Here is a 25,304-nt window from a genome sequence, read left to right on the forward strand (position 1 = left end):
TTAAATATTTAGTTTGTTGTGGAAGGGAGGCTAAAAATTTTTACAATATCCTGGAATATAGTACGAGACAGCACGAGGTGAGAGGGAGTGCATCTGTCTGTGAGTGAGTGTGAGAGTGTGTGTGTGAGTGTGTGAGAGTGTGTGTGAGAGAGTGTGAGAGTGTGTGAGTGTGTGTGTGAGAGTGTGTGTGTGTGAGAGTGTGTGAGTGTGTGTGTGAGAGTGTGTGTGTGTGTGTGTGTGAGTGTGTGTGTGTGTGTGTGTAAAAGGAAACACAATCTCCTACTCATTCCACACTACAGGAAGTTTTACTATCAACAGTAAAAATCTCCTGTGGGTAGCAAGCATATAGACCTGCCCTCCGACGACAGGCCTTAATCGCCAAGAGTAGAACAACTCCACAGTAAGACTTGTCCTGCCAGCAGATTCACCCTCTGCCAACAATATACGAGCAAACAACACTACTTGCTGAGTGTAAAACTAGTCTGCCAATACCAACAGGCCCCTGAATACAGTAGACCCCAGGTCATAACATTGACTGCAGAAGACCCTCTTCCAGCCCGGACAAAGTCCCCCAGCCTGACAGGCCTGTTTTATTTTTAAGGCTTTGTTGCGAGGGATTTTGTTAGCTTACAGTCGTCTTTCAGCCCAACAGTTAATTACCACTGGTTGGCTTTATTGTCTTTTTCATTTGCCTGCTACTTTTTGGTAACCTTAAATCGGATTTTCTAAATTTTCTGGTGTTTTTCCCTCTACTGGAGTAAGGGGCAATGACTTGTGTCATTCCACTATTCTCTTTTCATTCGCTACTTTCTTCTTGTAGTTTAGGCACTCTACAAGAGTTCATGTGTTTTCCAGCTGTCACCCTTGTCTACTTCATGATCCTCTTTCTCGTCCATGTTTCTTCCCTCACCTTCCATCCATCCGTTAGTTGCCTTTCTTGCTTACTCTGCGCCCTCCCACATTGTTGTCGTTTTGCTCGCCCATTATTACTTTGCTTCCCCGTCCTGCATCATTCTCTCCTGTAATCCCTCCCTCTGTGTTGCCTTGTCCCCCACCCACTCCGCAACCCACTGTTTTATTTATTTATTTGAAGCACATTAGCGCTACGTAAAAAAGCAAACTAGGGATAAATCTAAAAAGTGTATTTCAAGAAACTTTTTATTCACTAATGTATCAGACTAGTAAATAAGAAAAAAAATGCTCCCTCATTTTGTAGGTGCACACATCTGTGTTGGAGCATTCCTACAAAATAACGCGATGGCTGCATCACAACAATTTTTTTTATACATTATTTTCAGCCATATTGAACAGCAGCCATACTGCAGTACATGATAGCTAAAAATGACGTGTATAGAACTTACCAGTTCTACATGGATGGGTGTTAATACTTTATTCCTATATATTCTATGTTGTTAGCCTGTCCCAGTTTTTCTTTCTGATCTGCCTTTAGCAACACACCCACTGACAGACTAGTCCTTCAACAGTAAGACACACCCTTTGCCAGTAAAACTCACCTACTGACTAGAACACTCACTAACAGGAAGACTCTTGACCACAGCAAACCTCCTGCGGATAGGAAAACCTACCCACAGTAAGGAAGACTTTCTCACTGAATGGTCCTGCTGAGCATTCCTACTGGCAGGAAAAACACTGGTACTGACAGCAAGACTCCCTACAACAGGAAGAATCTCAAGTTAATATGTAGACTGTCTACTGACAGCTAAACTCTGTCACTGACAAGTGACCCCAAACAGGAAGACTCACACACTAAATTCCCACTGACAGGAAAACTCCCCACCGAACTAATTCCCACTGAACTCTCCTATTAATAGGAAAACATGCCAACTGCCAGGAAGACTCATCAGTAGTAAGGACCACCCCTCACACACACTCAGTCCAATACAAAGGCTTGCCCGCCAAGAAGACTTGCCCACTATGAGGAAGGAATTACCCATGGAAAGGCTCTCCCACTGAAAATTCCCACCAGGCTCTCCAACTGAAGAGGCTTGCCTCAACAAGGAAACTCTGCCTTCAACATGAAGACTCATCTGACAAAAGGAATTGTCAGCTCACAGAAAGCCACTCCAATTTACACAACATTTCTTCCTCTCAATTGATGCTTCCTAGCAAATAGGAGGACTTTCCCACCGTCAGGAAGACTCATCCACTAATAACCGTACTCTCCCACCTCCAAGGAGGCTTCTCACTGAGAGGATGAAAGAATTTCCCACCAAGTTAAGGTTTTTCTGCCAAAAGACTTTCATGCCGTCGGGATGCTAAACACACCTTACTGGGGTTATAGAGGCAAACTATGCCATAATACAGATTACTGTTTCATCATCTTCAATTCGAGCCTACTAGACAGCCCATGTACTATCTTTTGAGAGGAATAATATAGCTTACCATGAATTTGGCTTAGCTCCAGCCCATTGCTTACCATTAGCTGGCTTTCCTTGTCACTCTAATCTGATTTGCCTGCTTTTAATCTGTGTCCCAGCTTGTCAATCTTGTGTTTGTACCTCCCATGAAGTATTGCTTCTTTACGATGTGTGTTTTTGCCTGGTATCTGTGCTTAATCATCTCCCGTGTGTACGTCTCACCTTTTTTGTGCTGCCTGTCCGGGTTTGCTTCTCCTCACCTCTCTCCCTGTTGCACTTGCCTGTGTTCTTTGTGTGTTGCATACACCCCCCACACACTATCTCCTGTGATGCTTCCGTGTCCCACTGCCCACCTCCACCCAACGGGGTGTCTAGCACCCTTCCCTTGTCCCTTTTGCGTCTCCAGCCCTCTCTGCGTGACTTCCATGTCCGTCCCCAATGTCTGTGTTGTTTCCCTGTCTCCCACTGTCTCCTGTGTTGCTTCCACTCCAGCCGGCCCGCTTAGTTAATTTTTAAAACGCTTTTGTGTGATTTTTTTTAATTGCCTATCTGACTTGAATCAGTAACTAACCTACAATACCCCCCACAAAAAAGACTGTTATTTTGTAATAGGCGTGCATCTACAAACAGACGTGGGAAGTCGCAAAAGTTTTTTATTTTATTTTTATTAGCAATGTTGCACAGCATCGGAAATGCTGTGCAGCGTGGCTAATAACCATTGGCAAAGCCAATAGGTCACAAAGGCAAGAGCTATGGTCTTCGCCATCAGTTGTTTTAACACTTAAGACTACAACCAGAGAGGGAACTGGAGGTTACATCTGTCCAATGTAGTTACAAAAAGAAGCAGGGGAGAAAAGTGGATCAACCACAAATATTTCAGGATTTAAAACTAGACTTCATCTGGGAAAATGTACCATTTAATCCATCGTGCCCTTCATATATTTTACATTTTGCCCCATTCTGCGCAATAGAATTGAATTGAAGGTCTTTAAAAAGGAAACGTTTATCTTATCTGGTAAGGTGCGCTCAAATTTTAGAGAACAGAATTTAGAACACTATTTAGTACTGTTTTCTAAATCAAATGAACCTCTCTACTTCATATAACTAACTTAAGCGATAGGCTTAATGCAGATCATACAAATAATTGTATTATATACCATACGTCACGTTTGCTACGCTGCTATGATTTCGTGTCGACGGAAATGACGTCACCGGCAGAGCCAGAGACGCCTTATTCATCTCTGGCAGTGACACGGGAGGCGAGGAGCTGGGCTGGCATATAAAAAGCGGGAGGGAGATGCTTTAGAGTTAAAAAGAAACCCAGGCCCAGCAGCTGCTCTGGAGGTCAGAGGGTCGCCTCTTGTGCATTCATGGGTCTAACAGTTTGAGGACAACACCTGCTGGCCTCAGGGTGTGTCGAGAATGTTCTCTGCCTGCCCTTGTGCCCACTGTATAGGGGAGACGGGACTAGCGGCGCCTAATGGGAGAGGGGCGAAGGAGGGAGCTGGGCTGGGCGGCTCTATCCTTCGTCCCTCTGGGCACGCTGTGGGGATGGGGGCGGGAGCTGCCGACTGAGCAGGGCGCGAAGAGCGACTGTGCAAAGGGGCGCTTAACGAAGGACGGGGGGAAAAAAAGAGTGTGCGGACTGAGCAAGAGGAGAAACTGCAAACGGGGTAAGGGTGGGTGCCAAACCGTCCATTACAAAAGAACAACTGGTTTCCAGCTTTGGGGTTTTCTTTGGGCGATCAGCGTGTAAAAAATGTGTTGCAGAAGTCTAAAATCCCGAGCACTCGAAGTTTAGCGGGTCTAACATTTTCAGTCAGTCTAAAGTGTTAGAAAATATCTTGGCCTGTCTCAACAGACCGAGGACCTAGGCACGGGACAATTTGTACTTCATGGGAACTATGGTGATCTCTGAATTACTAAAATGCAATCACTGGCAACGCTGAGGAACGCAGTAGGGAACATTGGGATATAGATTTTTTTTACGGAGCGTCCGAGTCTATGGTTACACAACTCCCTCATTTCTGTTAACGATCTATTTTTTTGCACCCATGTCTCCCTTGCACCCCTTATCTCTCCGTAACTAGTCCCCTCTTGGCCAGGATTTCCGAATCAGTCAATCTGAGCGGTAACCCTACCCCAAAACCCCGTTTCTAGTCATGGCTTGCACGCCACAGTTTACCTAGCAAGGCCAGACCTTGGTTTCAGTCAGGTTTTCAGCCAGGCCTTTGGGGCTGCCTTGCTAACTGGCCCTGATTAACTCAAAATGGTCTGCAATCAACCCTTCCTTCGACTGGGGACCCTTAGCTTTCCTAGGAAAATCACTTTACCTTACTCTTCTGCGGCAGTTGCCACTGCCTTGTGGAATTATATGACCGTGGATCAGAGGCTACATCCAGCTTCCATGATTTTCATAAAACTCTTAGCCTTTGATTGCAGATGCAGAGTTAAATTCAGATCCCTGTGCAACTACGTGCTTTTACAGTTCAAGATTCATCTACAGAAGAAAATGATGCTATATGATGCTATAACTACCGACCCCTCCTCCCGATCATGACTTTTGCACAGCTCCTGATCAGGCCCTCTTCGATATTTGGAAAAACAATATGCGGTTTGACGAACACAAACTCATTGCGGTCTGTATTCTTTCTCTCCTTCTAATAACTACATCTACAAATAATATTCAACACAATATGAAAGTGAAACTGGCCATTCATAGTCACACGTGCACTTGAAGCAAACAAAGATATCACCTTTACCAAAAAAGGATCATGTGTGAATGAATTGGAAAAGGGGCGCCTTCTGTTCCAGGGCTGAGAGTGAATAAACAGGAATGGAGACATAACTGAAGAAGCTGGACAGAATCCAGCAGGCCAAGATCTACTCGCTCCTCATGCAAGACTAAATTACTCACACACCTGCTGACTGTGTAGTATGTACTCTCCACAGGATGGTCACACCAAAAGTGACAACTGTGTGACACACAGTGCCACTATGTGAGATGCTAGGTCTACACTAATAAGCATATTTATAGAGCGCTTGTTCACCTCAAATGTAGTTACGTGGCACTATATATAGAATACAGATGTTGACTGGTATTCAACTCATTTTTTTCAATCCCATAAAGCTGAACAGCCGAGTGGAGCCGCAGAACCTGTAACCACGAGATTAAACGCAGATCTCTCATCTGGATGGAACAGCCAACTGAGCCAACAAACCCATCTTCGTGATACCACAAGTTGGGAGTGGGCACCTCATCAACTTCTGGTTTTCTCTTTGCATTTTGGCACTCAGTGCTTTACTTTTTACAATTATAAATCCACACCCACAAGTACAGAATATAAATTAAAAAATAGAACGAGTGAGCTGCCAACTCTTAGTATTAGGACCCCCGGTGATTTCCCACTGATGGAAGAAACATTATAAGGTAAGGTGTGATGATATTTGTATTTCTATCGCGCTTAAATCAAGAACGAGCTTGTTAAAGCACTTTATCACTGAAAAACGTTTTTGGACTCATTGGGAGTTCGGGAAAGATCCCACAGTCTCAAACCTTCGTCAAGAGTCAGTCATAATTTTAGTCTCTAAAAGGGAGGTAGAGTAATTTGAGGAAAAAGGCCATCATGCATTTGGTTATGTTGTGTCAAAGAATAGTATCTCAAAAAGTACTCGTTTGTCCAAGCAGATTTTTAAAAAAAACAATCAAAAATTGGTTCTCTCAAAGTGAACACAGTGATTTCTTTTGGCCTTAAGTGACGAAATTAAAAGACGCATCGACCTAAAAAAGATGCCGATTCTCGTGCACGTTCAGAAAATGCTCTCCTCTCTTCCATGTGCCCCACCCTCTCACATGAGAGTTCACCCAAAGCAGAGCACGGGTCAGGCTCCACCCCAATGCTACTGCAGAAGCCTCTGGCTGGTGTCGGGTTTCCGAGTGGACTTGTGGAGGCAGTTTACCAGAATCAGTGCCTTTCCTCGGCCCCCCTCCCCTAGCTCTTTCAGCGAAAGGCCCAGGAGGCAGAAAGGCGGATATTGCACAACCAAAGCCTCGGGCAGCTCTGCTCTCACAACAAGGCTGGACAAGGCGGTTTCTCGGCTTCAGCTATGTCGTTTGTAGTCTTGAGGAAACCAGCAATGACATCCGAGTAGGGTAGCATCCGAGCTCTTCTACTGCAGCTAACATAAGCGGGTTGTGAGGAAAGATCTAGAGGCCAAAGACGCAGAAGGGTTGAAACAGGAACAGAACTGAGTATAGCCATCATAGAATAGGAACATAAATAACTATGTACCGCCAATTGTCAAGCAGCCATGGACATGGCCTCACCAACACAAAGATACCCCAAACGGTGAATTTAACCTTGACACCACAGAGAACTCGATACAAGTAGCAGGACCAAAGAAAACGTCTTCAACAGTCAGGCGATGGAGACCCGACGGCGAGATGAAAAAACATGTTGAATATTCTGGAGATGGAGACCTCGAAACAAAGCCCATCAGCGACCATAAGAAGGAACAGTCAAACTTTCAGGAGATGAGAGCTCCCTAAACAAGGAGCATGAGAGACATTAAGAAAGGGTCAAACATTCATGCACTGCAGAATTTAAAGCGTGATGAAAGGAAGAAAGAACAGACCATGCAAGAGATAGATACCCCTAAACAAGGAGCACAAGCCATAAGTTGAAGAGAGTCAAACTTTCAGGAGATGGAGATCCCTAAATAAGGACCATGAGTGATGACATGAAGAAAGAGTAGAGTATTCAAAAGACGGCGAGGCTGTCAAAGAAAGCACAAATGACTATGTTTAAAAAAAAAAAAAGAGCCAAACACTCAGGAAATAGAGATATCCACAAGGAGTTAGATCTAGTGTCAGGAAAATTATGATTTTGTAGGAAATCTATGGCCAACATGCATGTAGTAGGATACTGCAAAGTAGGAAGCTATTTCGTGTTTTCAGATACTTTCTAATTATATTCATAAGACAATACTTCCAGGTTGTGTGTAGAGGTGACCTCAGTTTAAATAAAGCCAGATAGCATTTCAGCACGTTTTAAGTATTAAGAAAAACAAACCAGATGTTATCCTAAACTGAAACGTGAAAATAATTTTAAGTTACATTACCAATGTAAATTACATCTATATTTTTTACATATCGTGGAGTTGAGCTCAAATGACATTTTAAAGCAAGTGTTACACTAGTTATGATGCATGAAAGTAATGCATTTTGGGGGCCAGTAAAGTAAATGTTCTCCTCTTAATGTTAAAATGCTTGGGTGCTAAAGTTATGAGAAATGGCTTTGAAATGCGGTCTTTTATGTCTCTCACACACCCTATTTTAATCCCCCGTAGAGATACTGAGTTCTCTTTCACACCTCGTCTTTCTGAACGAATTCACGCGGCCCAAAAAAACAGTAAAAATGTGAAATGTCCTGGCCCAACCTTATGGCACTTGTAAGTTTATGGTAGAGCCCACACCCTACAAGGTCATGTAACCTGACCAATACGACGCAGACAGATACGTGAAAACATATTGACAGATACCACATTACATATGCCCACACACACAGTCTTTACCGCACACTTGTGAAAACTGGCACACGCAGCCATATCTAGAGGTATCAGGTCACCGGTGCATACGCAGGCAGACAGACACAGACCGACAGACAGTCACAGATGCAGGGAAACACACAAACAGCTATTGTCACAGGCAGTGCAAACAGACACACAGACGCACACAGTCAGATATCATGTCCCAGCCACCCACGTACAGACAGGCACGCACAGGCAACCAAGTCACAGTGGAACAGCTGGTCGCAGACATGTTCAGCAAAACTACGCTATAGACGCCCACATGGCCTGAAAGCCACACACACGTAGACGGAGAGACGCAAAGGCGCGCACAACACACACACACACACACACACACACACACACCCCTGGTCACGGATGCGTATGCAGACACATACAGACTTAGAAATACGTGATTACAGATGTCCACGCGCGCTGGTAGTCAGAGACAAACATGCAGATATACCAGTTCATAGATGCTTACACTAAAAATACCTGTACCTGTACACAAATGCCTTTTTCTTTTAAGTAGTAATAATTTTAAGTCATGTCCTCATTCTGAGGCAAGGCATACTGCATGTGACTAAACTCATAACAACATATGAGTACAACTACTTTGCACAAACGTGTCATGTAAAATGGAGAATATTACACAGAATAACACATCTGGAAGGATGCTATTTAGTTTCAGGAGGAGGGTTACAAGGAGACGAGCATGCATGTGAAGAGGGCAACAATGATTGGGATATCAGATTATTTGAAATGCAATTTGAACCCAAGATGGAGCTTGCAAAGAATGCATATTGATTTCTATTCAGTTGCTTTGCTGATTTCATAAACCTGAAAAAATATGACTACTTTATCTACTATAACACTTTGTGCATGTGGCTGTATTAATTAGGAAAGCTTCACCGAAGACAGTTCTTCCCTCATGAACTGACCAGTAATGACCAAAGAGCTAGAGTGACTTTCAATTACTGTGGTCCTTTATCCTGCAAGAAATAACTAACCAAATGCTATAAGACATACAAATCAGAGTGAACATTTGAAGTTTAACACAGATGAGAGGTTTCACGACCTAACTGTACTAGGAAATAAATGCCCATTCGTTGGACTGAGAATGAATTGACTAAGTCAAAGGAAAATGACAATTAAGCGTCTTTCCATCACAAGTGTTTTATGTCATACTTGAACATACACTCAAATGGCGGACTTAGGACAGCCCATGCGGCTGACATTTTTTTTAATGAGGCCTCGTATTACAGAACAGGAAACAGTAAAATACAACAAGCATTTGCAATGCAATAGAGCTCTCATTTGCTTGAGTTAGAGCTTTTGGCATTGTAAATTCATTACTGGACCTTTCTTGCCACATAAATAGGTCAACATTGCCTCATAATGTTGTCTTTTCCTCCCATATAATTCCAGTGGCCCTGCATATAACTAAAACACTTCCATTTACCTACTTCCTCTAGCTGCAGAAAAAAAAATGAAAATATTGCCATTTAGCATCCGAAGTTAAATCTGCCATGCTAATTCCAATTAAATACCACTTTCACCACCCCACCATCAGAATTGCTGGATGGTTAACACAATTCCCCCATAAAGACACAAAACAGCCACAGAGGAGAAATAAACTAGAAGGGTCGCCCAAACATATCAAGAGTGTTCAAACAGTCATAGTGTAATAATGATGTAAAGTTGACCTGAATTATGGTTATAATTGTGATAAGGAGATATTATTAAAAAATATATAATTATCATATAAACGTTTATCAGAAATAAACTTTTGGCATTACACTTTCGTGCTCAAAACAGCTCCTAGAGGGCACCATAACAAAAATATCATGTGTAAGAAACATGGCCATGTAAGCTTACTGTTAGCCAGTATAGGGCATAACACCATGAAAAAAAACCAGGAGAAAGTAATGCAGTGTAACCATATACTTAGCCCCTAGATGGCGTTTTTAGGACTAGCAGGCCTACTGCAATGATATTACAAATGAGGCCTTTAAAACAAACCTTCTCCCAGCTGTAAAACACAAGTTCTAGCCATGAGAAAGCTTAAAAGACACTGAATGGTGGGAGGGGTTATTATTTTGGCGTCCCCACTAACCTAGTGTGTGGACCCAGAGGTGATGTAGACAGAAAGAATATTTTGAAGGAGGTCCATTGTCCTAGGACCACCACAGGCTGAGTTATGAGCAAAATGTTTTGCAAAAGTAATGCCCTGCAAAGCATTATGGGGCACGTTTTCGTGACACAAATATAATAATATGACTGCAATGCTCAGAACAGCCCCTAGAGGACACCACAATTTAAATAGCATTTGTAAGAAACTTGCTCATGTAACTATATAGTTAGCATTACACATTTTCAGGGATGGCAGGCCTATAGCAATGACATTACAAACAAGGTCCTTAAAACTCAAGCTATTCCCAGCTGTAAAACAAACTTTCCAGCCAGGAGAGCACATAAAAAGACACTGAATGGTGGGAGAGGTTATTATTTTAGGGTCGCCACTAACGTAGTGTGGGGACCCAAAGATGGCCTAGACAGAAAGAGTGTGCCGTGCTAAACATTTTGGGGGTTATCCCATTGTCCTCGGACCACCACAGGCTGAGTTCTGAGCAAAAATGTTTAGTAAAGGTCATGCACTGCAAAGCATTATGGGGCCACTTTCCTGTCCTAAGTGCAGTGAATATTGTTGCATTGGCTCTCCCACTGTGCCAGGAGAGCTGCTTTCGCTTTGAAGATTTCTGTTTGACATAAAGCATTTACCTTTTCAAGTGTTTTAAGGGGAGCACCACAAGAAATGACTCTGATTAGGTAACTGTGAACAATGTGACAAGCACTCCAATATTGCAGATCGAGTTCACGCTGTTCTGCCTGTTCTGAAGTAACTACATTAACCGACTGACCTTTTCCAGAGGCACAACGCATTTCCCACATAAAAGTTTACCTAGCATTTTCTATCATTTAAGGTATCGGCATTACACATTATAATATAGTTGCATGTGAAAGGCCAACAAATTATAGGACATATTGATCTTCTCAGCTAAGTGTGTGGCTCTGCTTCTACATTCACTGACCCATCTCCCATTTTTCTCAGGATCCATTGCCATGCTATTGTATGTGCTTTCACCACTACTCCCACATTGGTGATCTGCTACAAAGCAAAAGCGTGGACATCGTTTGTGACACCCTGCTGCTTCAAGGAGCTAAAAAGGAAGTGTTCTCAGCCGGCTCCTTCGAGGCGTGCACGAGCACATTACGATATGAACTGTGCAACTGACAGCCATTAATCAATTAAAAAAGGCAGCATAGCAAAAAAAAAAAACTTTTTTTTTTAGCGCCCAGAGTGACAATAAACTTGGGCGTCACGCTCGGTAAGTGATTTAGCGGGAAAATATCAATTCACGAAACCACTCAAAGCTGGAGGCTAGGTTTGTGGATAGTCCCACCAGTTTTGTCTGTGGACCAATGTGTGCCCCTACCCGCCCCCCCCCCCAAATAAAAAAATAAATTATGTACACGACACTGGTCGTAATCCTGGGTCCCCTGGTGCACGAGAACACTTTACACAATCTGAACAACCTTACAAATGCTGTGATACTTTTGTCCTGCAAAACTGTGTTTAGTAAACCCACTCAGGCCTATAAACGCACCATCCTGTACAACACATTGTGTGGCTAAATTTCGACTTGCCGTTTTGTTTTTTTCCCTGACACCTTCCCGGCCTTTCCTTCTGAACCTGGAAACCAATCTGCCTTATCCCGCTGGCATGCTCGTGTAATTCCACCCTTTCTTCCCTGTGTTGCCCATCTCTAGGGTACTGTATCCCACTCGTCGCTCCTCCACACTCACCTAAAGTGTTACCCTTGCCTCCCAGACTATGAAAGGCGGCTCTTCATGATGACGTCATATGCAGTGCACAGTATTTCAGTGGTAAAGGCTTAAGTTCTTCCTATGTTGTTCGAACAATTCACGAGGTTAGCATGGCTAATTTACAGCAATATTATCTCAGTTCTGTAAGCATTTTAAAAGAGTCTGTGCTACCCCTTTGTTTTGTCAAAGTTATAATTCACTGCCTTTTTATGCTTCAAAAACAGGGCTACCGAGAGTATCAATGCTGGCTGCGGGTGTAATGTCTTCACCAGGGATAGCCATTAGTGTCTGTCGCCAGGGTGCTGGGGGTTTCCGCTAAGTGCCTGCCTTTGTTTAAAAAAAAAAAGTCACACAAAGAAGAGCAAAACGATAACCCTTGAAGATTTAAACAACCAGGTGAGAAAGAGTACCTCAAAGCAAGGTTACAGAATGTGAGGCGTAGTCAAGTGTTCGAGATGTTTGTGTGGACGGAAAAATAATTAAAAAAACAAAACAAAACCATGGCTGCTGGGTACTTTGCCTTTTATAGACATGATGGCATCAGCTCGTTTTGGCCTACCGTGACCGGTTGTTGTTAAAATGCTTCCAAGTGATTAAAGCTAGAAAATAAGGAAGAGATCCGAGATCTGTCTCAATGATGGGGAAGATTCCAAGCGCACGAGTCTCTGAACAGGGTCCAGGGTTTGAGATTTTCGTTAAAGAAATCAGGAATAAGCTGCCAGTAGCCCTGCTGTTCAGAAACTGGCGAAATGCAGGCGAAAACGAAACAGCGGCTAGGCACGTGAAATACGACAAACTTCGCTGCAAAAGAGTGGCGAAAGCAATAAGGGGCAAGAGGATAATATTTTTTTTCCTTGGCGCTGGTCGCTAAGGGCAAAGCCACGACAGTGACAAAACAACGTTTCCTGCAAATGGTGAATACTGACAATGTGCTGCCGCCGAAGGAGTTGGGCAAGGCATGTGTTTGTCTGCGAAAGTGTGAGTATGGGCCAGAGTGTACGCGTTTAGGAATCCAGCGAGCTTACAAATGTCTACCTTTCCACAGCTTTAACCGTGTACGTCTCGATGGTTCACATTGGTTGCAGTGCATGTCTATATGTGCACCTACGTAATGCAGGAATGTTCACGTCTGCATGTTTCCGAACCCTGGTGTATTTCTGTAAGACCTTCATCACTGTACTTTGATGTGTGGACACATCTATAAACAACGGTGTTATTAAGTAAGTCCCCGTTCTCTGGCTTCAGGTGTGGAGCATTCATGTGTACATATCTGTACATACATTTTGCTATTTGCATGCCTAGACTCATTTTATGCTCTTCTATTTGTGTTGAATGCGTGCACAAATGAGCATGTTATTCCAGGTTTAAGGGAGACTTGCCAGTTGCATGTCATGACAAAATCATGACATGTCACTGGTGCAGATAGTCATGTAGGGGTGAAACAGAGTCCGCCACGCCAAGCTCCTACTGGCCTCACTGGAATTGTCCAGGTTTTCCCATTAGCCTGTTCACCCTCTGTATTTGTAAGTGCCAAGGCATGCCTGTGTTAGCTGTTACCCTGTCATTCCTGTTCATAGAAAGCCCACAGTGTTGTTATAGGGCCAGCACAGCGCCTAATCCTGTATGATTACTGTCCTCATAGAAAAGGAGTAGCCCTCTCATCCAACAGCATGGTGCTGCACAAGGTGTCCACCATGCACCTTTAGGAGGGTGCGAAGCAGGAGCCACACACAAACACTGCACTTCGATACCATACATGAAGCAGCACCTCCCACTGCCCCCCCAACACTACTCCTAAATGTGACGAGGCAGCAACTCACGCTGCTCCTCGAGGTGTCTACTGTATACCTCGATGAGATGTCGATGTAGGACCACCCACTGCTCCGCAAGTTGTCTACCACGCACCTCAATGAGGCTGAAAGGCACCACCAGACACTTTTCTTCGAGGTGTCCACCGTATACTTAAATGAGCACTGAGGTGGCACCACACACTCCTTGAAGTGTCCATCATACACCTCCATTAGTTGGAGGGGCAGCCCCAATCGCTCTCCTTGTGGTGTCTACCACACATATCAATACGGCAAAGAGGCAAAAAGCACCAGAGGCACATACAATCACTGTCTAAGGATTCTGTACACAGCTCTTTGCCCCTGGCAACCACAAACCAAACCACAGACCAATAGTGCCTTTCCTGTTCCAACCACGTGCTCATCTAAGACTTGACTTCCAGTTGAACAAGCTGTAGATTTCTTACCACTTCCCCTTATGGTGTGACCTCATTCGACAAAACATGAACCAGGTCTCAGCCAGAGATGCACAGGGTAGTAGGGTTAACAGCTTACTGTGCGAATCCCTCTAAAATGCATCTAGATCTTTTCCACACTCCTGCTCCAGTGCCATGTACAGACTCTCCCTCTGCAGAGGGCCTGACTCCACCAGAGACAGCTAAATTAAATTTTCCATCACCATCATACCCAATGCCAAAGATTTCCCTTCCCAATGTACCTTGCACTGCCAGATTCTCCCTTCTCCAATGTTTGTAGCTTAATTGCATATGCCTTCCCTCAAGTACACTTACCCCCACTTGGTGTCTCCATTTCCAGTAAACTTAGCTCAGCCAAGCCCTGCTGTAATACAGGGTGCCCGAGTTTCCGCCCCCCATGAAGTAAACAGACACCCTCATCTCCACTACACTTAGCGCCAGGTAACGTCTCCCATCTTGGAGCATCTAGCTTCAAACACCATCCTCTCTTGTATAGTTAGACCCACAAAGTGTCTCATTATCCAGGGTACCCAGCGTCATAGGTTTCAAACTCAAGTATATATAACTCCAGAAGACTTCTCCAACTGCAGAATACTTACCTCCATAAGGGAAACACCAGCCTCCAGTACAGTTAGCTCCACCAGATGTCTTGCTATCTAGTACAACTAGCTCCACCATACCACTTCCTAACCAGTGTACCTAGCTGAGTTTTAAAATTTACAATCAAGTATATACTTAGTTCCCAAAGACGTCTCCAACTACAGAATACCTAACTCCGCCTCAGACATCCTCATGTCCAGCATGGTTAACTTCACCAGACGTCTCCCTGTCTAATAAAGCAAGCTCCACCACGCCTCTCTCTATACAGTGTACCTAGCTGAGTTTCAGTCTTCGCACACTAGTATACCTAACTCTAGCAGGTGACTCCTGATACAGAGTGCCTAGCTCCATCATGGACACCCTGCTCTCCAGTAAATGTAGCTCTGCCACAACTACCTACATCCTGTACACCCTGTGCTTTAGTAATTTAGTTTTACAAAACATCTCCCTCTCCTGTGTACTCAGCTACACCAGGGCTATCTTTCCACTTTATGTCCTTCCACCTTCTGTCGTTAATGCTAGCACCACCAGAACTCACCTCCTCCAGAGTACCTAACTCCACTTTTCTTTTTTGGATGCCCTAGAGCTCTTATCATCTAGTGTAACCAGCATCACCCGTTTTCTCTGTCCACTGTACCTAACACATTTTATGGTGTATTTTCCAAACGGAACTTAAGAAATTCCATAAACATGGCGACCTCGGTATTTAGTAAGTACTTGGTTTCTGGGTTTATTTCACATTTTCAGTCCAGTCAATATTTTAAGATTTTACATCAGGTGAACTTGGACACAGAAACAAGCCCTAAACTTCTGTAGAGCAAGGACGACAACACATGAATAAAAGTGAAATACTTTCGCTGATCCACAATGATCTGACCTACAGTGCAAAAAACAGATTCTAGTGCAGTTTGTGGCAGACTACTTTGCTGTACTGAGTTTTACATCTAAACACACTAACAGGTTAGCACACCTAGCCATAAATGTGAAGTGGACACAAAAATCTCTGTGTGCTGAATACAAACGTAGGAAGGTATGAGACACTTCTCCTTCGAAAATAGAAAATTAAACAACAATTGAAATAAATCAGAATCTTTGCTTGGTCAGCTAAGCCCGTCAAACTTAAATCGAAAAAAATGAAAGTTGACTTTGGTGTACAGAAGTCTGTCTGGTGCCGTGGTGCACGCCATATGTGTGTCCAGCTGTCATTCTCCGATTGGTCAGGCACCCCAATGGGAGGACTATGTGCTGGTGCAACTGATTGTTTGACAAGTGCATCAGAACCTCAGGTCTCTGGATCCAAACGTTATGATGCAGTCCAGTCAGTGATACTGAGGAAGATACCCATGCTGTGAGAACCCTATAAGCAAACAGTAACACCCCAACCCCGTGAAGTGTTGCATCAAGCAGTTCTGGAAACGGAAGTCCTCCAGCTTTCCACCAACTGAAACATATATGGCTAGGTGATTTCTAGGAACTAGAACTCACGACTCCCTTTCATCGGTATTTAGAGAAAGTCAGAAGCAAAACCTGTCTCTATTATGCACACTTCCTGGAACAGCCGTGGTTGTGCAAATTGTACAGTGTTGCTGGAGGCAGCTGTATTAGTGTCTTGCCAAGCCCCAGGGGCAAGGTTTCCCAGAGGAGGCCCACCACACTGAATTTGACAAATTAAAAATATGAGAAAAAAATGATCAAATGTAAGAAGCGGCCGCCGAGGTGTGGTGACTAATCAATGATGGGACTTACAGCTTTTTTCCAGCTCTTGTTCCTGCTCCCGCACTCCCCTTTCTCAAAATCTGACAACCACACCTGCAAGCCACAAAGCCCTCCAGGCTCCCCTCCCTCGGGAGGAGCTGATAAAGAGGCAACAGAGCAAGACTCTTCTTACTGAAGCATGGAAGCCAAACAAAAAACAGATATTTTACCTGTAGCTAGTGCTAGTCACCGCAAAATACGAGATTGACCCACCAAGTAAAGAAATGGCATACACAGGGGAAAATCTCTCAGACATAAGGCTGTACCCCGGCAGTTCTTGTAAGGATTACTCAGCATAGCCAAAGTCGCTATTGTCCTACAGAGACGTCAAGCAACTAAGCTCCCTGGCACTCACTGTTCTTCCTCTCAGAACAGCTACTAGCATCCAGGATATTCCTTTTATAGCAGCGGTTTTATATGTTAGCAATTGCTTTGATGAGATTGCCAAGACCTACAGAATGTATTCTTTTTCTCAGCAACATAGCTGTCCGCCAAATTGTGGTCCTTCAATGCTCCAGCAGAGTTTACTCACCAGTAATACTTGTTCCCCATAATAGACTGCTTATGGATCACTTCAATGGCACCTCATATCCTACAGCATAATCGGAGGCTCCAACCTGTTGTTTCACCACTGCTCACTTTCACAATTCAACCTTCTCTTGATTTTTTACTAAGTCTACAAATGTGATCAGCATCTGTTTACCACACCCAACTACCAGCTTGTACCCATCAAATTCATAGTGCAAGCCCAAGTCTCAAGTTGATTGACCGACTGAATGCTGCAAGAACTTCTTACATCAGGTCCCTCTCAGAACAATCCCTCACTCTGCTCCCATCTCCTCCACCCTTCAAGTCTTTCTATTATTTAACATTTAAAACACCACAAAATGTGAGAACTGCAACCACTAAAACAATGGTACATTCATGTTCCACCACCACCCCCTCAGTCTTTATAGTTCAATAGCTGCACCCAAATCATGGTCGCCCATCATTCCATCATCTCGCAGTAACGGTGTCTCAAAAAGAGACTTGGTAAATTGTATAACAACCAGTAAGAAAACTATACCCGACAACCTGCCTATGGGCGTATTGGTACGTCCTTCACACTTACTGTGTTCCTCGCATTGGTTGAGTGGTCAAAATCACAGGAGGATAATGGATGAATACATGCAAAATTACATTTTATTTTGTAAATATTGAGTCACAGATGCTACTGAGCACTGGGGACATGGATGAAACAATTTCCTAAGGCCCGAAAAGGTGGCACATTCCTGCATTGGCATATGGCTTAACTTACAAATTGTTACATATAAACTAATAGTAATGTGTGTATAATTTACAGCTTTGAGAAAGTCTCAATGAAGGTAGAAGCATGTGTCGACTGTTTAATATTGAAGAATGAAAAAAGGATAAATGCAAAATAAATTAAAATGATATTAACAATGTGTAATCTTTACGTTTGCTATGGACACTTTGGGGGTTATTCTAACTTTGGAGAAGTGTTAATCCGTCCCAAAAGTGACGGTAAAGTGACGGATATACCACCAGCCGTATTACGAGTTCCATAGGATATAATGGACTCGTAATACGGCTGGTGGTAAATCCGTCACTTTTGGGACGGATTAACACCTGCTCCAAAGTTAGAATAACCCCCTATATGTCTGTGATTTGTTAAGATCTGAAGAACTGAAATTCCGTAGTACTACTGTTTCAAACAGGGATGAGTTTTGGTTTCCTTTTGCACCTGCTGGTAACATGCCCAGGCATGTCTGCATCCTCTCGGGTAGAAACTCACCCTCCACTCTGTTTTTTTGTACTCAACAACTATAAACTCAAAGGCGAGGTATATGTCTTTACATAAACAAATGCCCACTACACCTTTTCCCCCCTACATGGCCTATCACCACATTAAAAAACCAAGGAAGCAAACGCATCTCACACTACAGTAAAGATCCCACCTCAGGCATCAGTACCCACCTCATCCATCACAGACGTCACAAATGTACAATAGCAGAACCGAAACTAAATAAGAACAGGGATTTGCAATGCAATAGGTCTCACATTTACTGGACCTTGAGCTATTGGCATTGCAAATTTAAAACTGGACTTCTTTTGCCACATTAATTGGTCACCCTGCCGCATATTTTGGTCCTTTCTGCCACATAATTCCAGTGGCCCTGCATATACCTAAAGGGCTAGAAGGCCTACTGGATTAATTTTTCAAACAGGGCCCTTATAACACAAACTACTCCCAGGTACAAAACAAACATTTCAGCCATAAGAGAGCTTACAAATACAATGAATGGTGGGATGAGTTATTATTTTGGTGTCCCCACTAACCTAGTGTGGGGACCCAGAGATGAACAGACAGTAAGAGTATGCAATGCTGAACGTTTTGGTGGTTGTTCCATTGTCCTAGGACCACCACAGGCTGAGTTAAGGGGAAACGTATTTTGTAAAAAAAAAAAAAATGCTTGCAAAGCAATATGGGGCGAGTTTCCAGAGTACAGTTAATATTGTATTATCGGCTCTCCTGCTGTTGGGAGAGCCACTTTGAAGATTTCTGTGTTTTTTAAGTAAAGCATTTATCAATTACAAGTGTTTTTGTGAAAGCTATGGAGAGTCAAAAGAAATGTGAACAATGTGACCAGCGCTTTAAGATCGCCGATGGAGTTTGCGCTACTGTTCTGTGCTGTTAGTGACATGGAGCACAAAGGGGAGAGACAAAAGAAAAAAATAGTTTGTCCACACTGAAGTATATCAGCAATAATGTATGTAACAGGGTCAGTCTTCAAGGTAACACAACCACCCTAGGTGGGACAAACATAAAGCATTTACTAATTACATCAACGGATTTTTGAAAGGTGTAAGGAAATGCCTCCTTGGCATGGTTGCCCCCTGACTTTTTGCCTTTGCTGATGCTATGTTTACAATTGAAAGTGTGCTGAGGCCTGCTAACCAGGCCCCAGCACCAGTGTTCTTTCCCTAACCTGTACTTTTGTATCCACAATTGGCAGACCCTGGCATCCAGATAAGTCCCTTGTAACTGGTACTTCTAGTACCAAGGGCCCTGATGCCAAGGAAGGTCTCTAAGGGCTGCAGCATGTATTATGCCACCCTGGAGACCTCTCACTCAGCACAGACACACTGCTTGCCAGCTTGTGTGTGCTAGTGAGGACAAAACGAGTAAGTCGACATGGCACTCCCCTCAGGGTGCCATGCCAGCCTCTCACTGCCTATGCAGTATAGGTAAGACACCCCTCTAGCAGGCCTTACAGCCTTAAGGCAGGGTGCACTATACCATAGGTGAGGGTACCAGTGCATGAGCATGGTACCCCTACAGTGTCTAAACAAAACCTTAGACATTGTAAGTGCAGGGTAGCCATAAGAGTATATGGTCTGGGAGTTTGTCGAACACGAACTCCACAGCACCATAATGGCTACACTGAAAACTGGGAAGTTTGGTATCAAACTTCTCAGCACAATAAATGCACACTGATGCCAGTGTACATTTTATTGTAAAATACACCCCAGAGGGCACCTTAGAGGTGCCCCCTGAAACTTAACCGACTATCTGTGTAGGCTGACTAGTTTTAGCAGCCTGCCGCAAACCGAGACATGTTGCTGGCCCCATGGGGAGAGTGCCTTTGTCACTCTGAGGCCAGTAACAAAGCCTGCACTGGGTGGAGATGCTAACACCTCCCCCAGGCAGGAATTGTCACACCTGGCGGTGAGCCTCAAAGGCTCACCTCCTTTGTGCCAACCCAGCAGGACACTCCAGCTAGTGGAGTTGCCCGCCCCCTCCGGCCAGGCCCCACTTTTTGGCGGCAAGGCCGGAGAAGATAATGAGAAAAACAAGGAGGAGTCACTGACCAGTCAGGACAGCCCCTAAGGTGTCCTGAGCTGAGGTGACTAACTTTTAGAAATCCTCCATCTTGCAGATGGAGGATTCCCCCAATAGGGTTAGGAATGTGACCCCCTCCCCTTGGGAGGAGGCACAAAGAGGGTGTACCCACCCTCAGGGCTAGTAGCCATTGGCTACTAACCCCCCAGACCTAAACACGCCCTTAAATTTAGTATTTAAGGGCTTCCCTGAACCTAAGAATTGAGATTCCTGCAACAAGAAGAAGGACTGCCCAGCTGAAAACCCCTGCAGCGGAAGACCAGAAGACGACAACTGCCTTGGCTCCAGAAACTCACCGGCCTGTCTCCTGCCTTCCAAAGATCCTGCTCCAGCGACGCCTTCCGAAGGGACCAGCGACCTCGACATCCTCTGAGGACTGCCCCTGCTTCGAAAAGACAAGAAACTCCCGAGGACAGCGGACCTGCTCCAAGAAAAGCTGCAACTTTGTTTCCAGCAGCTTTAAAGAACCCTGCAAGCTCCCCGCAAGAAGCGTGAGACTTGCAACACTGCGCCCGGCGACCCCGACTCGGCTGGTGGAGATCCGACGCCTCAGGAGGGACCCCAGGACTACTCTGATACTGTGAGTACCAAAACCTGTCCCCCCTGAGCCCCCACAGCGCCGCCTGCAGAGGGAATCCCGAGGCTTCCCCTGACCGCGACTCCTTGAACCTAAAGTCCCGACGCCTGGGAGAGACCCTGCATCCGCAGCCCCCAGGACCCGAAGGACCGGACTTTCACCGGAGAAGTGACCCCCAGGAGTCCCTCTCCCTTACCCAAGTGGAGGTTTCCCCGAGGAATCCCCCCCTTACCTGCCTGCAGCGCTGAAGAGATCCCGAGATCTCTCATAGACTAACATTGCGAACCCGACGCTTGTTTCTACACTGCACCCGGCCGCCCCCGCGCCGCTGAGGGTGAAATTTCTGTGTGGGCTTGTGTCCCCCCCGGTGCCCTACAAAACCCCCCTGGTCTGCCCTCCGAAGACGCGGGTACTTACCTGCAAGCAGACCGGAACCGGGGCACCCCCTTCTCTCCATTCTAGCCTATGTGTTTTGGGCACCACTTTGAACTCTGCACCTGACCGGCCCTGAGCTGCTGGTGTGGTGACTTTGGGGTTGCTCTGAACCCCCAACGGTGGGCTACCTTGGACCAAGAACTGAACCCTGTAAGTGTCCTACTTACCTGGTAAAACTAACAAAAACTTACCTCCCCCAGGAACTGTGAAAATTGCACTAAGTGTCCACTTTTAAAACAGCTATTTGTCAATAACTTGAAAAGTATACATGCAATTTTGATGATTTGAAGTTCCTAAAGTACTTACCTGCAATACCTTTCGAATGAGATATTACATGTAGAATTTGAACCTGTGGTTCTTAAAATAAACTAAGAAAAGATATTTTTCTATATAAAAACCTATTGGCTGGATTTGTCTCTGAGTGTGTGTACCTCATTTATTGTCTATGTGTATGTACAACAAATGCTTAACACTACTCCTTGGATAAGCCTACTGCTCGACCACACTACCACAAAATAGAGCATTAGTATTATCTCTTTTTACCACTATTTTACCTCTAAGGGGAACCCTTGGACTCTGTGCATGCTATTCCTTACTTTGAAATAGCACATACAGAGCCAACTTCCTACAAAAGGCAAGACCACAAATGAGTTAAAGTGATGGGCGCAAGATGGGCGTGGTTAAAAGCCCATAGAATAATTACAACAGATCGAAAAGCGCTTGCGAGCGCAACCTAAAAAATGCTTGAAACAACAGCAGTTTCCAGCCCTCCAACGGACGTTTAATTTTACGCATATGCACAGCATGTCAAAGTGAACGCAGCTTCTTGGAGACGAGCTTCTCTCAAACATTATTGCTAATTTTATGTATGAGATGTCCGAATATAAAATGACCTTCACATTAATTTCCAGTAGCAAAATCAAGTCACACCACAGAAACTGTTCTGTACGAGATTAATGTGCTTAGAAACCATCAGGATTTGGCCCTACTTCATAGGCCAGGGCAAATTTTGCAGCGTCATCAACATGTCTTCATAACGTTCACAGTGTATTCCAACATGTAACTATATTGCATAGAAATATACATTTAAAGATGAAGCCCCGAGGCTTGAAGGAAGTTGTGCCCAGTGTTCGGAGCTTTTTTCACAGGTTACTTACTGCACGTTTTTACAGCCCAACCTAAGAGCAAAGATAAGGGTAGTGGATGAGATGAAAAGAGCTAAATTTGATCCCTTTTTGTAAAGTAATCCTATAATTGCGGGTTTGTTTTTTTAACCGGAGGGTAAAAGTAGGGTTGTCATTGAGTAACAGAAGTCACTGCTCTAACATTCAGTAAGATAGGGATAAAGGATTGGTGAAGATCACGCCTCCTAAAATATTACGCATTTGTTTGAAGTCGTCTCTGAAGAAGACAAACTGGCACTTGGCGCCAAAGTCCAGTGTACATGAATCTATATGATTGAAAATGTTTTCACTTCTCAACACATCTTGACACGATGTCTCCTCAGAATGAGTCTTTACCAGGAGCCTGGTGTCCAAACATTAATCCTTAAATGAGGTAGGAATTCATTTCTTGGTACCGGAGTGGAATATCATAGCTAGATGTACCCTACCAAAGACTGATGCAATGGCATTCTTTCCTCTTGCTGGGTCAGACCAAAGGCAATCGGTTGTAGTAAGACGACTAACACCCTGAGAGCAAAGCTTAATGAAAACCACTAATCATCGGTGGATATTTACTTATATTTTACTTAGGTATGCATTCCAAAGCTAAAAGAATGTTTGTGTGAAATCCTAGCTTTTACCCACACGCTATCGGATATATTTAGGTATGTTATATAAAGGGCATTCAAAACTCAATCAGTAATTAAACTGGGATTACGAAAATGAATTGGTAATGAAACAGACTGTGCATGATAAAAATCAGAAGAACGTTTACACAACAACCTTGGATTAGCTATAGATTGAATACACAAGTGAGGGAAAAACCGACTGAACAGAGAGTAATTATCCTGATAGTCCATATCTGACAAAAACTATAGGTTTCTGTTTTCATCGTTTATGGAACATAAATCGAAACCAAGTTGGAGAAACTCACCATACATCTTCCCCTCATCAGACAGTATAATCTTGCGGCGTCCACATGGTGGGTAGATTGCCAATGCTTCCTGGAAGCTCTGCTCAATGTCCGGGCTCCAAACACCCTCTGCATCATTGTCCAAACTCTTTTCCATTGAGTCACCTAGGCCGCCAGGGCTCTCTGGACTGCCAGCATCACTCCACCCATTGGGATCCATCCTTGTTTTCAAGAAATGAGAGGAGTTGGGAGAACGAGGCTCCCCCAAGCCTCAGCCAGGAAAGCTTTGCTGCAAACTCTGTGGGAAAAATCAGGAAACGGGGCACATTAGATGTACTGTCAAAGATAATTTATCGAATTAAACAAATGTAAGCTAGGGAAAGCATAATTAAATAAAAAGGGTTTCTCCTATGACTGCTCGTCATTCAAACACGTCTTCTTCAAATCACCTTTCCCCTAACTCAAGGACAGTGTAGTGTTTACTTAATGTTCATCACTTTTTGGCACATAATGTCACTGATGCATTCAGTGACATCCTTCCTGTACTTCCTTTATGTGCAGAGTCAATTGAAATAAAAATGTACTACCAGGCACACCCACTCCATCGATGGGCACTTCCCAGAAGGAGTTTAACTCAATGTGAGCAGACATGATGCACCTCACACAGCTTAAATGTATTGATAGGAAACATCTCAGGCAGTATTATTGCTGTGATTCCTGTAGCCTGATTGGAAATCAACCTCACAAAACTCAGGCACCGTTTTCCCATCCAATTTATGAAATCTTACAAAGTCCCAAGTTACCCGTAGTGAAAACAAATTCACAACACCTCATGGTAGAGCCCCAATGCAGTAGTGTAGCACAGCAGAGCATTTCCACTGCGAGCAGTACACCTGCTTGACAGAGTCACTTCCAACTTGTGGTACCCTTCTGGAACACTATTCAGTCAGTCAGTCAGTGGGTGTAAACCCTGTCATTCTCTCACACTGGACTTATAGGAAAGACAGCCCTGGCCTTTATTTAAAGCCGCCGTTCATGACTAGCTTCAAGGGCTTCTGGTCCACCTCCTGTGTAACTCATAAGGATTGCCACTGCACCTGGCAGCCTGGTTCCCTCGCTCTTTTACTCATTCCTTATGTGACCTCTTAGTTTAAGGTTAATTACCTCGGGATACGAACACTTTGGGGTAATCAACTCACAAAGCAACTTTCATAACAAAAACAAATCAGCAAAGGTACAGATAAGTATGAAGGGATATGGGTAAAAGTAGCTAGAATTTAATAATTAACGAGGGCCAAGTAAAATAGGGTTATGGATAAAGGGAGAATTTTAAAATAAAAGATGTCTTTTCGCTTTTCCATTTAAAAATTCATCTGTGATTAACCTCGGAATTCCTCAGAAAACTAGTTCAAGGCCTTTCTCGTAATAATGAAAAGCCGAATCTGGAAGTGCTTAATGGCCCCGAAAATAACACATGGACCCAATTTTAAGGCCCACCTCTGGAAATGATAGTCTAGACCGCCCTCCACTCTTCATACAGGTGCAGTATCTGTCAACGGAATGTGAAGGGCCATCCTTTCCCTCAATTCGCATCAAGTTCCTGGCACTGATGGGCAAGGAATCTCCTGACCCTCATTCCACACCAATGGCTGCTACTCTGTGGGAAAGACCTGTCCCTCTTCCTAATCCTAAAGCTTTTTACTGATGATGAAAGCGTACCAGACTCGTCCTACTCATCTACTTCCACTTCCAGCCCATTGTTCTTGCGACTTGTGAGCTCAAAATTCCATGGTCCTTACATTGAAGTCCCATGCGCCAAAATAGCAAAGTGTCAAAGGGTACAGCAAGGAGAAGGATATC

General features: G+C 44.1%; 1 protein-coding gene across 6 annotated transcripts in view; it reads right to left on the bottom strand.

Moving 5' to 3' along the window:
* TEAD2 (TEA domain transcription factor 2) overlaps positions 1-25,304 on the bottom strand; it is a 141,003-nt gene that overhangs the window by 63,570 nt on the left and 52,129 nt on the right. For all 6 annotated transcript variants that reach the window (XM_069200813.1, XM_069200812.1, XM_069200811.1 and 3 more), the window contains exon 2: positions 23,466-23,742. In XM_069200813.1, coding sequence (XP_069056914.1) covers positions 23,466-23,664 — 199 coding nt within the window. In that variant the 5' untranslated portion in view covers positions 23,665-23,742. The remainder of the gene's footprint in view (positions 1-23,465; positions 23,743-25,304) is intronic.

The sequence above is a fragment of the Pleurodeles waltl genome, chromosome 7 (assembly GCF_031143425.1).
Source record: "Pleurodeles waltl isolate 20211129_DDA chromosome 7, aPleWal1.hap1.20221129, whole genome shotgun sequence".
NCBI classification, from domain to species: Eukaryota; Metazoa; Chordata; class Amphibia; order Caudata; family Salamandridae; genus Pleurodeles; species Pleurodeles waltl.